A 13441-nucleotide genomic window follows, 5' to 3' on the forward strand; every position below is an offset into this window, starting at 1 on the left:
TTTACATTTACTTTGGTGTGTGTGTGTGAAAGAGAGAGCTTTATTTTTATCTTGTATTGTGATTACTAAGATGTAATCAGTGACCCCTTACCATCTTAAATCATAAGTGAACAGCACATGTAGCATACTGGACATTAGCTAGATTTTGTACTTTTCATTGTCAAGACAGGAATTAACTGTGTACATTAAAAGAATATAATTTTCTTGACTTTTATTTGTTCTAGATTATTTTCAGGTATGGATTGAAACATATTTGGTGTGCCAGTATTTAAGGTTGTAGGAAGCTGGTAATGGCTCTAAATAAATGACAGTGCCTATTTAAAAGAAGATGTCACCTTATGCTATTAAGTTGCTCCTTGAATTTTATTTAACACAAGCAATGACCTCACATCATATTCTTCACAGCAGAATAATCAGTGCCAGACTTTGGTTGCTCGGGCATTGCATGTTTAACCATCATCATCATTAACCATTTTTGGTCACTTTATAGGACACATTAATGTAGAATATTATGTTTTTTCTAAATTATTGCTGTATTATAAAAAACACACTTTTTAAAAAAAAATTAGAGGTTTGTAGACAAATAAAACCAGAAAAGGGTAACCAACCAGATGTGAGGAAAGGGGTGATCATAATTGGCACCATTGCACCCATGTTTAAAAAATAAAGGGACAGGACTATGCATTTGATCCCAGTTATCCTCATGGTGAGATTTAAGAGGCAAAGAGATTAAATCCATGGTTGTGCAGTGGTTAGCTGTGATTAGCACTGTCGCCTCACAGCAAAAAGGTCCTGGGTTTGAATCCTTTGTTTTTCAGGTTGTGTGGGTTCTCTCCGGGTACTCCAGCTTCCTCCCAAGGTCCAAAGACATTCATGTTAGGTTAATTGGTGTTTCTGAATTGGCTGTAGGTGTGAATGTGAGCGTGAATGGTTGTCTGTCTCTATGTTAGACCTGTGAGAAACTGGCAGCCTGACCAGGGTGTACGCACCTCTTTCCCTATGACAGCTTGGATAGGCTCCAGCCCCACTGCAACTCTGAATTGTATAAGAAGATGGGGCAAATTGGATTGCAGTATTCTGGTTTAAATTTGGTTAATGTCTTGGAAGTATTAGATGTCATCCCTACTTTCTCCACATTTTTTTTAATCAGTGTGAATCATCAACTAATACTCAGAAGTAATTCAGTAATATTTTTAAATGACAAAGCTGTTTGATTTTCTCTATCAAAGGTTTAAGAGTCCAGCCCAGGGTTCATTTTCCGCGCAGAGCTCTCAGTCTTCCTCCTGGAACATCATATGCTAACCTGACTGCTCTCCTCACCGTGGCAAGCTCCCCCTCACATATCCAGCACTTTCCCCACCTGCAGATGGTCAATGGTAATGGCACAGGTAAGGGTTAGACCAAAGGGTCAGAGCAACTTAGTTAAAGACATCTTCACAGGTGTGGGGCAGAGGAAAAATCTGCAGAGAGGGGGTGAGGAGTGAAGAGGAGGAGGAATGGTTCATCAGAAAGACCCTACCCTGCAGAGGCCTCTCTATCTGATCTCCTGAAGCACAATAACCCCTGTGTGTGCATTCTGTGCTCTAATACAAGCCCTGTGCCCACACGCTTCCAGATACTTATCCACGTCTTGATGTTGCATGGACTACATTGGCCTATTATATCAGTGATGACACACACATGATATTTGCCAACGTGACTTTTTTTTTTTTTAACTCAATATAATACAAAAATGTGGACAACTAAGAAATGATGTCACAACATCTAGAAGAGGGACTCCAACTATGCTGTTGACAACTTCACAACACTGCTGGAAAAATAATAAACAATGTTCTCATTAATTTATGTGTCTATAAAGGATATCAGCTGATATATCAATGGTATAATTTTTGCTCTCTAAAATGAGTATCCTAAAAACCCTACAAGAAATCAGTATCGTTTGGGCTCTGGTTGGATGTTTTTGTGTGTTCTCTTTTCTCATTTAACTTCAAAGCTCTCTCCCCCCCACAGCGTGTACTTTCTCCCTCAAGGCACCTTTGTGACACTTTCCATCCTCAGTCTTAGAGTTTTTTCACTCTCCACCCTGTTTCCTTCTTTCCTGTCTTTCCCTTGTTTTCTTTCCTGTCTGTCTTCCCTTGACAACCCTCCTTTATCTAAGCTGTTTTATGTTACCTCCCCCGCTGTCGCGCCTTTCTCCGCTTCCCCTCCTGTGCACCTTACTCCTGCTCTCTTTCCTTTTCCATGCATTTTTCTCTCACACGTTCTCCTGCTTACACTCTCACAGGGACGGACAAGAAGTTCGAGTTGACTCCTGTTGCAGCCATCTCTGTTCACCTATTGGCTGGAGATGGAGTGGATCTGCAGGTGACCGAGCCAATCACCTTCTCTGTGCCCCTGCCGCCTGATAGTGGCCTGAAGGAAAATGATCACCTCCCTGCTTGGAGATTTGACCCACGGTTGGGTATGTATCGACAGAAACTCAGGTGCAATTTTTTTTTTTAACTGACTTTCTAAGCTTTAAATTTTGGAAGTTAATAACTCCGACGTATTCACTTCTGTTTAAATAAGACCTGCTTCAAAAGCTGATTTGTTTATTTCTTAAATGATCACACTACAAGCATTAACAGAAATCACGTGCATGCTCACATGGTGCAGCCAGGTCATAATTTGTATCTGTGTATCAGAGTGATGAATAGAATTATTCATAAGATCATAAAAATGGACAACATACTGCTCCACATTAATCTCTTAAAAAAAAAAAAAAAAGTACTGCTTCACATCACAAGTTTGGACTGTGGATCCATAATCTGCTCAGGCTCAGTTAAATCTTGAACTAAACCATAGCTAAAAGCACTGTGGTTTTTGGCTCCCGCAGCGGAGACATTTCAAATCTCTCCGGGCCCTCTGATTTATTTCAGTAATCTTACATTTTTGTTGTCAGTTGTCTTGCACTGTGACACACCCAGTTCCTCTTGGAGAGGCTCCACTTAAAGACAGTGATTCGATCATCAGTTGAGTCAGACGTGTCTGCACTACAAAACCTTTTTCTGCATGAACACTAGTGTCTCACCAGACCCACTGTCTGCTCGCCACAGCAGGAAAAAGCGCCGTTAGGACCCATTAAAATTATTTTGGTAAAATGAATCATTCTTTGTTTGAACTGGAGCTGAAACAACAACAAGCTGTAAACACACACAGGCACATACCACCTATTAATCAGAAGACTTGTGTATTAGTACACATCATTAAGACATTTGGGAAATGATCATTTTGAAGGTGCGTTTGTGTGTAGAACTTTGATGTAATTTTCACGACTTTTAGCTCTGTTTTGGGCTCCACCTTTTGAGAGCAACGTGGGTTTTTAGCTCTTAAATGTTTCAGTTGGTTGTAGTTTTGCTTTTTGTTTGGTGCTGTGCTTGTAGCACACAATTTTTCACTGAAAGCAGCTGTCTGCTGTGGCTGAAAAAAGGTCTGATTAGAGCAGTGAGGGTGACCCGGAGAAGTACATTTCCAGGTCTGTAGCACTGATGACTTAGAGACAGTTAGAGAAAACTCTTAAAAATGTGCTGCTTCTTAGTTGTCACGCTTTCTGATTATCTTAGTCTTTTATAATAGCAAACTAACACAAAAATTGTCAATGGCTCAGTTTGAGGCCCTATGCCAGCACAATAGGTTTACTGCCTATCATTTCATGTAACTGAGATAAATACCTTGTACATTAAACATTTTAGGGCTCTCCAAATCTATTTTTGATGTTTACCCCTTTTTAAAAGGAAAAGGGAATTTATTTGGTGAACCAGTGTCTAAAGATTGCTTTCTAGGCATGTTCAACAAGTCATAGATGAATGGATAGAAGGAAAATAAAACATTTGAATAATAAATTGTGCCTGATAGAGCTTAGAAATGAAAACCACACTTCCTCCTCTGTGAAGAGGCAAAGATTTTTATTTCTACATCAGTTCAACTTAATTCTCAATTTCTGTGTAGTGTGGTTTTTACATCAGACTTGTTAAATTGCCTTTTGCACCAAGATTAGTTGCCAAACTAGCTGTGAGTCCTGCTCGTATCGAAGTTTAAGGTGTGCATCTATGAGATGAACTCAGAGACGAGTTTGTCATCCAAACTCTAATCAGACATCAGTCAACACATCAGAGTATTACAGAGAATTAACAATGACTGAAAAAACAGTCTAAATCTGGCCCATACTGGCTCCTGTGATAGTTTAAGTATCTCAAGACTCTGTTTTAAAGCGCCTAAAGTATTAACATCCAGAGCTTATAAAAAGGGCTTTCATTAAAGCTGAAAGAACACACACACTTGTATCCTCCTCACAGCCTGTAGCTGTGAGTATTTCCACAACAAGAAGCTGTTCCCGGACCCCTCTCCAGGCTACATCTCATGTTCCCTAGCAACCCACCAAATAAGTAACACAACAGACCAGCCCATCTCCTGATTGAGTTTCTTCACTGAGCATTTAGTGGGTGAAATGTGTGTGAGTGTTAAACTGAGGATAATAAACAGGCAAAAACACGTCAGACTGAGGAAAGCTACCATGCAAAGAAGCTAGTATTGTTTATGAAGTGCACGCATGGATGAGATGTAAACACAAAGTGAGAGAGAGAGAGAGAGAAACCTGTTTCTCTTGTGCAACTGGCGACATGTCATGTATTGTTTGATCTCAAGCAGGCATGAGGAAGACTGATGTCACATACAAACAGATCAGGTTCGCCTGTTGTGCGCCTCTCTGTGTGTGCTTGTAGGAGTTTGACGATGCAAATAAGTGCAGCTCGTCCAGATGAGCCGATGACTCTCTGTGGCTGGCTTTATTGGCTTTGTGTGAATGGGCGAGAAGCAGAAGTAATATATGGGCCGTATTGACTTTATAAATGTTTGCCTTGTGTCTGAGTAGCTGCCCTCCTGTCTGTCAGTGTTGTATTGTACCGAAGCGTGGGAACAGAGTCGTCATTTGTAACTATAAAACAGGTCAGCCACACAGAGAGGACTCCCCGGTGGAAAGGATTCAGAGACGACCTGCATGAATCTGGGCAGGGCCGGCCACAGTGCTCTGTGTGTGTGTGTGTGTGTGTGTGTGTGTGTGTGTGTGTGTGTGTGTGTGTGTGTGTGTGTGTGTGTGTGTGTGTGTGTGTGTGTGTGTGGTGCTGAGTCACACCACCTCTCTCATTTCTCTTCTGTTTCTTGTGCCTATTCCCTTATCTCTCCTTCCATTCCTCCTGTTTATCCACTCTCGTTTCCTCTGCTTGTGATGTGTTTCCCCCTGTCAGCATCTCTTGTATATTTGTCTTTCCTTTTTGAATATCCTCTTTACCTTTTTGTTTCCTCCTTTCTTTCTCATTGATGCAGATTCCTGTCTACTTAACGCTATACAAGTTTGTGTAAACATAGAAACAAAGTAGGTCTCACCGTGTTAGCCCTGAGAGCCTGAGGATCGGAAGTGTAAAGGCACGACACAGTGTTTTCCTCTTGAAGCAGATTTACTGTGAGCCAATCAGTCAATGCCTTTGGCTTTGTAGTGGTTTTCCATTCTGGCTATGGTGGAGCCACTATTGTACTCAGTGTTACCCTGTTCATAGGTTTCCACTGTTGTTTACATGTTGCCTCCTTGTGGGTGATTTAAGTACTACCAAAACACTCTTGTCTCAACAGTTCAGCTGTTCCAGCTGTTAATCAAAGTATCTGCAACTCTTAAGATGGCAAAACAGTCATAAGTGAGTTAGAAATGTGTAAGATGACATTAAGCTGCGATTACAGATGGAAGTTCAAACCTCGTTTTTTTTCACTTATTGTTTATAACCTGTGCCATGAGACATGTAGTGGACACTGTTCACAGAGCTTCATTACTAAGTGTTGATTTTAGCAAAAGCAAAAATGTGTTTGATCTTCTTTTAGCTGCTCCCTTTAGGGTCGCCATCTGCTTCTGTTTCAGCCTATCGCTTGTGTCCTCTTCTGTCACACCAGCCCTCTGAATGTCCTTCACAGCATCCATGAATCTTCTCTGTGGTCTGCCTCTTTTCCTCCAGCTTGGCAATTCCGTCTTCAACATCCTTTGTCCAATGTATCCACTATCCCTCCTCTGCACATGTCCAAACCATCTCAGCTTCACCGCTCTAACTTTGTCTTCAAACTTCTCAGCCCTTATTGTCCCTCTGATCTGCTCATTTCTAATCCTGTCCCTCCAAAACCAAAAATCTTCATCTTCAGCTCTGCCACCTCCAGCTTCACCTCCTGCCTTTTTGTCGGTGCCACCATCTCCAAACCATACATTGTAGCAGGTCCCACTACCAGCTTGTAGATCTTCCCTTTCACTCTTGTGTTTGAACAAATATATATATTTTTTTGTTGTTATTTTTAACTTCATTTTTAATCGCTCTATCGACTTTCTGCTGCTCCAGGTTCAGGGTGCAATACTGTAATTAAATTTACTGGTTTTCCAAACATCTGTCATTTGGTTTAGTGATTTTAAACTTTCTTGTGAGATCTTATCCATAAATAATTTATTCCTGACGCATTAGGAGATTAGCTATCTAGCTCCACCCAGTCTTGTGTTCACATAATTAAGAAGAAGCAGGTGGGCAGTTGCTGCAAGCACGTTTTCTTCACTCTGCAGTCATCCTCACAGAATAATTTTTGGGAAATTTGTTTGCACGTACTGTGATTTCTTTTCTGTGTGCAGGTATCTGGATAAAGAGCAGTTTGGTTCAAGTGCAAAGGGAGGGAAACCAGCTTAGTCTGACTTGCATTGTTCCTCAGCTGGGGTATTGGGTGACCGCCATGTCTTCTCTACACGCAGGTGAGAAAATATGGTGACATAAATTAAATTTACTTCACAAAACACAGATTTTTGTCATATATGTGGTTACTGCACAGCAGCTTTCCAGGCTTATCATATCCATCAGATGGCTTTTTCTTTAGTGCTATAACAACTGTCTTTGTAACAGGTCCAATGGTCGCAAAGGACATCAGCATGTACCACACCGTGTTTCTGTTGGCCATACTTGGAGGCATGGCTCTCATCCTGCTCTGTCTGCTCTGCCTTCTTCTGTACTACTGCAGGTGTGTGAGACACTTTGCCTTTCCACAGACGGATACACCAGGAGTTTCCAGATTAGCCTTCAAAAGGAGAAAGATAATATCTCAATATGTGTCGTTTCATATATAGAAAATTTGTACTGCTACTTGGGTCTTTTTCACTTAGTTTGTTGTCCAGAATAGATCTTGGCAGGACCACAGGACAACTCGGTCTTATCTCAGTCTTACAGCAAGAGCATGAGTGTTGATATGCCACATTTCACTGAACATTAACAAAATTTGTTTTGAATTTTATTGACTCCAGCCCTATCTCTCCTGCTGTTGTCTGCCTGGTTTTGTAGATTTATTAGTTCTTCAGTTGTGAAAACAGTAGCAGAAAACAATTTCTTATGGACTCCTGTGCCAGTTGGGCTATACAGCAAATGTAAGCCCTCATAAAGTGGTGCTATCCAGTCCTGGCATTGGTCCTGCAAAATCCGAAAGACTTATTTTTCACTGTTGTAAACATTTGTGTAGAAATACGCCGATTTCAAATAGGCAGTTTTAAATTTTAACCTGCTCTGTGTCTGTGTTCACCCAGACGTCGTTGTTTAAAGCCACGAGGGTCTCACCGCAAGCTCACGCTGTCCTCTGGACTGGACAGCAGTAAGAGGGACCAAGCCACCTCCATGTCCCACCTGAACCTCATCAGCAATGAGGTTTGTCTGCCTTGGACAGCTCTGTGATCAGATTGCACAGTTTAAAAAGGGAACTTCACTGAGTTTACACATTAATGACTGTTTAAAGGTGTTGAGAATAGAAAACACACCTCAGTAAATTTTTTTTTGTTTGTTTTTATAATTTCGGTTAATTAGAACAGACTTTTCTGAATCACAAATTGAATCCACACAAATGCCGATGACAATGGGAAGTATCCATATTGTACTACTGTAACTTCATTTGTTACTGTGACAGTGTGTGGCTCAACGGTTTTCATATATAAAACTTTTGTATTTGTGTTGTTGTTGGTCCTTTAACTTAGCCCCTGCAGCACAGTCATAACAGACAAAGAACGTTTTTGTAATAAGGTGAAACCAAGTGTTAAAAACAGTGAAAACTGGCCACTGTTTATGCTTTTCATAATGCTTTTTTGATCTTTGATGGGGTTTTTTGGGTTTATTTCCCTTCATTTTGACTTTTTTAACAAACCAGAATGCTGTTGATGCAACTCCATCATGTTGCATGCTGGGGCTTTTGTGGATAGCTGCACACAAGTGTTGGTTGCATACCCAAAGTCCCTCACTCTGCTTAAAAATGAGCACAAATGACTATGAATCCTGCCTTACAAAAGACACAGAGGAATTACTCATACTGTTGCACAATATATGCTTGTAATTCAATTACAATGCTTTTTGATAGTTTGCTTCATATGACTGTAATTAAAAAAATTTTTCTTACACCTAAATTTTGTTGTTGCCTTCAGGTGCAGCTGGAGCTTGTTTCCACAGGAACTGAGCCCGACATGACCACTCCGATGCTGAAGCCTTCCTCTTATGCCTCATATGAGCACCAAGACAATCAACGTCAACGCAGCCTAATCCATCAAAGCAAACACAGCCGCTCCTCTCTTGGCAACAGCAGCCACCACGGATCATCTCTAGGCAATCTGACGCCTCGTAGTCGAGACTACCGACAGTCTGTGGAGACGTTTCAGCTGAAGGCTGCCCTTTCATCCGGAACAGAAAGGGGCTACCGTCAATCATATACCTCCGTCTGCTCATCTAGCAACCAGATTTCAGATGCGTTGTCATCTACCAATCACGGTCAAGTGTCAGCTACACAGCTGAGCAATGTTGGGATTATTGATTGCGTCTCCCCTTCCTCTCCCCCTCACTCCCCCAGCAGGGGGGAGGGAGGTGAGTGCAGGCCTCCTGACCATCTTCTGTCCCGGTCTGTGGACCACTTGGAGCGGCCCAATCCCCAGTTGCTCTCCCGGCCAGGCCAGCTGCTTTGCTGCGGGTCTGTAGATCTGCTGAGTGGAGGTGAAGGCTACTCAAGAGTGCGTCCCACACTGGTAATCCCAGCACACTATATGCGCCTGCCTGGGGAGCACCCTCTGTCAGGTCAGGCCCTCCTGCTGCAGACTGACCAGCAGAGTGATTTAGAGACCATCCAGGCTGAGCTCAATGCCTCACATTCCCAGCAGCCCCTGGGGCAAACTCGAACTGACTACGAACCAGGTCCCAAAAAGCAAAGTGAAGCAGATGGTCTCGGTCTGTCAGAGTCTCTGTCTATTCCAGGAGCTCTTGGGGAATCAGCTCTTGTAGAAATAAACAGTGAGGACACTTTGCTGGCTGAAAAGACTTTAATGGAGCTGAGAGGAGGGAAGCCTCTGCCTCACCCACGAGCCTGGTTTGTCTCACTGGATGGACGTTCCAATGCTCACATTCGCCACTCCTACATTGATCTTCAGCGGGCAGGGTGCCACAACAACACACCGAGTGCAGGAGGTCAACAAGGTAGTGAAGGAAGGCATGGCAGTTGTAATGATGCCAGTCTGGACTCAGGTGTGGACTTGAACGAGCCAAGAGTGGGGCGCAGGGGGAAAGATGTTGAGCAGGAGGAAAGAGAGGTCGAGAAAGACAGATCGAAGGGGTCAACGGCCTATACTCAGCTGGTGTTTGTGGATGATCTGAATGGGGGAAGCTGTGAGGAGGAGAAGTGCAGTCCCAAGGGCAGCAAATCTGGACCTATCTTGTCAGACAAAGCAGATGATAACAGAGGGGATCAGGGGCACGGGGATGAGTTGGGTAAAAGAGCTGAGGGAGTACAAATACAAGAGGAACCACCCTCACTTTCCTCTACGTCCCCTACTTCTCCTCCACCCCTGCCAACCCCAGAGGGAGTGACCTTCAGGACTGATCACGCACTGCTGTCAGTCTCTCCGGATGAGGACACAGTACATGAGGATGCAGAGGAGGAGAAGAAAAGCCCCTGGCAAAGGAGGGAGGAGCGACCCCTGCTGGCCTTCAACCTCAAATGATTAACAGATGACAATTAAAGAAAAGATTCACATTTTTTTCCCCAAGTCTGTCTAAATAGAACACCAGTAACTACATTTAAAGCATTTTTAGTTGCCATACTGTTTTAAAAAAATGAACAGTGTAAGTGAAAAAGTCAGGTCCTCATTCTGTACAAAATTAATCAAAATTCACCAGAAGTTCGTATGAGAAAGTTAAGTGAGGTTTAATCATAAGAGATAAATCACACAACAAAAATAACATTAAAATCTCAGTGAAAACTGATCTTAAAGTAGAACTGAGAAGCTCATTAACTAATGTTTCAGACATGGTAGAGAGCCTTGGAATGCATGCTAAATACAGCATGTGGGCAAAAGCTTTAAATCAACACTTAAGTGTAGCTCTTGAGCAATGCCACTAAAAACAGTGTGTGTGCATTGCTGAGAAAGCTGTACCCCACCCCTCCAACTCAAGGTGTCTTTTCTTGATCTGAAATGGTAAATCTGCCTCATACACAAATGTTATAATCCTGTTCAAACCAGTAATTGTGTTGGTGAGGTAAAATGTCATTATGTGCTTACTATTGCTGTTTGGCACATTCTCTAGTGAGCTGAACAACTCAGAAAGTGGCACAAGAGTCGTGCTCAATCGTAATCCTGTCCACTAATGTGACTGAACGTATCCTTTCTGCAACTTTGAAGAGCGAGGACTAAAGATTTATTTCCTCCATTTTTCAGTTCAATTGACTTTAGGAGAGGATCTCTTTGCAGGCAGTATGGACAGGAGGAAAAATGATTAGGAAACACATGCGCATGTCAATTTTGCTTTGAAACAGACTTGGGGAAAAAATGTAAATCTGTCAGTTAACCACAACTCCTCCTCTATTCAGACCACAACATGAAGGATATATGTGTTTAAGTTGAAGCCCTTTGTTCTTAATATAGCACTGAAACAATATTTTAGCACTGGGGGCCCCTCTGGTCGAGAAATGAACAATTCTGCTGGACTCTTAACGACCGCTGTTGTACGCCACTTTTCATGAAACACTATGTAAACGGACCACTCATCAGGCATGGTATCCACTTTGCCTGAGGGGAGACATAAAGACGCTGGAGGCACGAAATTAGGATCTTTTATGCACAACAAATATATGCCTTTTAAATAAATAGCCTTGTAAGCATAAATGAACTGTACTAGAAACAGTCGATGGGTGGTTCTGAGAAATTGGAGTCTACAGGAAACGTTTTTCTTGAGCCATATTGGCCTCAGTCCATTAGCTTAATCTAGGAACATGCAGCAACACTCATTTGAAGGTTATAACCCCAGTTCAGCCACGCTGACTGATGTTTAAGATTACAAAACATCTGTGCAACACAGGGCAGGCGTGTTCAAGGGTTTTACTTCTAATGGTTGTTAGTATGTTGCTAGAGTTTAATTTAGCCCATCAGAAGGCTTTGTGGGAGATGAAGTTTCTGGACTGAGGAGATTTAACCACTATCTGCTCTGCAGCATAATCAGATAATGTGACACACCGCTATGCTGGTGGGTAAGGATGTAATACCACTACAAAGCCACCCAAGTTAGTTGTGAGGGATATTAGTATGAAAGGTTTTGTAATTATGGAACCACTGACTGGCTTTTTTTTTTTGCTCTGAAGGCTATGCATAACTTTTATATGGCTGCTTGATGCCTTTTTTTGTCATTTTAATCACTATAATTTTAATTGCCAAACATGAAGTATTTTATCTGAGAATAGGCTATTTTTTATTTCTTTTAAATGTTAAGGGCTTTTCTTCCGTACCCACTTTTATTTCTCAAGCAACAGACTCTACATAACCTTTCACTTGAAATACCAACTGTATTTGCTTGTTGTGTTTCACCTCCATTTGTACCACTCTCCCATGATCCAAGTGCCTTTGAATTACCTGACTCTACGGCAAATTTGTGCAACAGATTACCTTATTTATTTCTCACCTTCTTTTGCCTTCATCTGCCCACCCCCCTCCTACCTCAGCCCTCACTTTCTCTCCTGCTTGTGAAAGAAAGCATGCAGTAAACTTTCCTCAGCACTAATACATGACAAGCTACACCGCAGACATCTCAGAAAATGTCTACCAGCTGCTGCAATCGTAAAATCCTCTACAATAATCAGCAAGACTCCAATCTCCCTCAGAGTAAGCAGTTAAAGATGATGTTTTTGTATTTGTTTTTTTTTTTTTTAAAGTGTAGCACTGGATGTGTGAAGCTACACTGCAGGTCATTTCAGTGCATTTTCTTATTTTTGTGTTTTTAATGGGTGAATGTTTGTCTCAGATGTGTTTACAGTGGCAGCAGTGTCCATCTGTGATGCTGCTGAGTTTGTGTTGACTGAGAAATGATCATGGCTCCAGTCAAGATCCACATAGACATAGCAACCATATTACAGAGTGTATAGTTCTTTCCTTACCTCTGCCTTATCAAAATGATGTGTGTCTTTTGTGTTATGAATGGCCTTTTCTCTCTTACTATCCCACACAGCAATCTCCCCTTCTAGGGTGGAGTAGCAATACAGTATCTTGAGTGTGTAAATCAGATGCTTGCATTATATTTGAAGCCTGTTATTCTGAATAAACAGCCAAACTGAATTAAATTGAGTGTGCATCTGTTTGCAAACTGCGAGCAAATGTGAAAGAAGTCATTTGCGGCTGCAGTTTTTCAGTGTAGGCCAGTAAGTTAATATTCGACCACAGACTCCTGAATGCTGGCACAATTTAAAAAAAAAAAATAAATAAAATCTCTATATCTTAGAGCAACAACAGTTAGATGACTTTTAAAAGACATTCTTAGGCCAAGGAACTGTTTAAACCTTACATTTGGGTTTGCAGCTAACATGCACCCACTTTATGGGGTACACCCTGCTAGTACCAGGTTGGACCCCCGTTTGTTTTCAGTTGGCTGCACATCCATGATGTGAATCTCCCATTACACCACATCTCAAAAGTGCTCTGTTGGAATGAGGTTTGTGGAGACCATTTGAGTCCAGTGAACTCATTGTTATGTTCAAGAAACCAATTTGAGATTGAGTTTTCCTGCTGGAAGCAGCCGTTAGAAGATGGGTACACTGTGGTCATAAAGGGATGAACAAGGCCAGCAATAATACTCAGGTAGGCTGTGGTGTTTAAACAATATTTAGTTGGTAGTAAGGGCCCAAAGTGTGCCAAGAAAATAGCCCCTACACCATTACACCACCAGAAGCCTGAACCGTTGATACAAGGCAGGACAGAGCCAGGCTTTCATGTTGTTTATGCCAAATTCTGACCCTGCCATCCAAATGTTACAGCAGAAACTGAGACTCATCAGATCAGGCAATGTTTTTCTAATCTTCCGTTTTCCAAAGTTGGTGAGTTCATGCGAAT

At 41.9% G+C, this 13441-nt stretch overlaps 1 protein-coding gene across 1 annotated transcript in view; it reads left to right on the forward strand.

The window, feature by feature from the left end:
* Positions 1 to 12655, forward strand: part of fam171a1 (family with sequence similarity 171 member A1) — a 29582-nt gene extending 16927 nt beyond the window's left edge. Inside the window, exons 4-9 of the mRNA XM_030749080.1 lie at positions 1230 to 1388; positions 2285 to 2461; positions 6692 to 6808; positions 6957 to 7071; positions 7628 to 7745; positions 8510 to 12655. Coding sequence (XP_030604940.1) covers positions 1230 to 1388; positions 2285 to 2461; positions 6692 to 6808; positions 6957 to 7071; positions 7628 to 7745; positions 8510 to 10069 — 2246 coding nt within the window. The 3' untranslated portion in view covers positions 10070 to 12655. The remainder of the gene's footprint in view (positions 1 to 1229; positions 1389 to 2284; positions 2462 to 6691; positions 6809 to 6956; positions 7072 to 7627; positions 7746 to 8509) is intronic.
* The last annotated feature ends 786 nt before the right edge of the window (positions 12656 to 13441 follow it).

This window comes from Archocentrus centrarchus, chromosome 16 (genome assembly GCF_007364275.1).
Source record: "Archocentrus centrarchus isolate MPI-CPG fArcCen1 chromosome 16, fArcCen1, whole genome shotgun sequence".
NCBI classification, from domain to species: domain Eukaryota; kingdom Metazoa; phylum Chordata; class Actinopteri; order Cichliformes; family Cichlidae; genus Archocentrus; species Archocentrus centrarchus.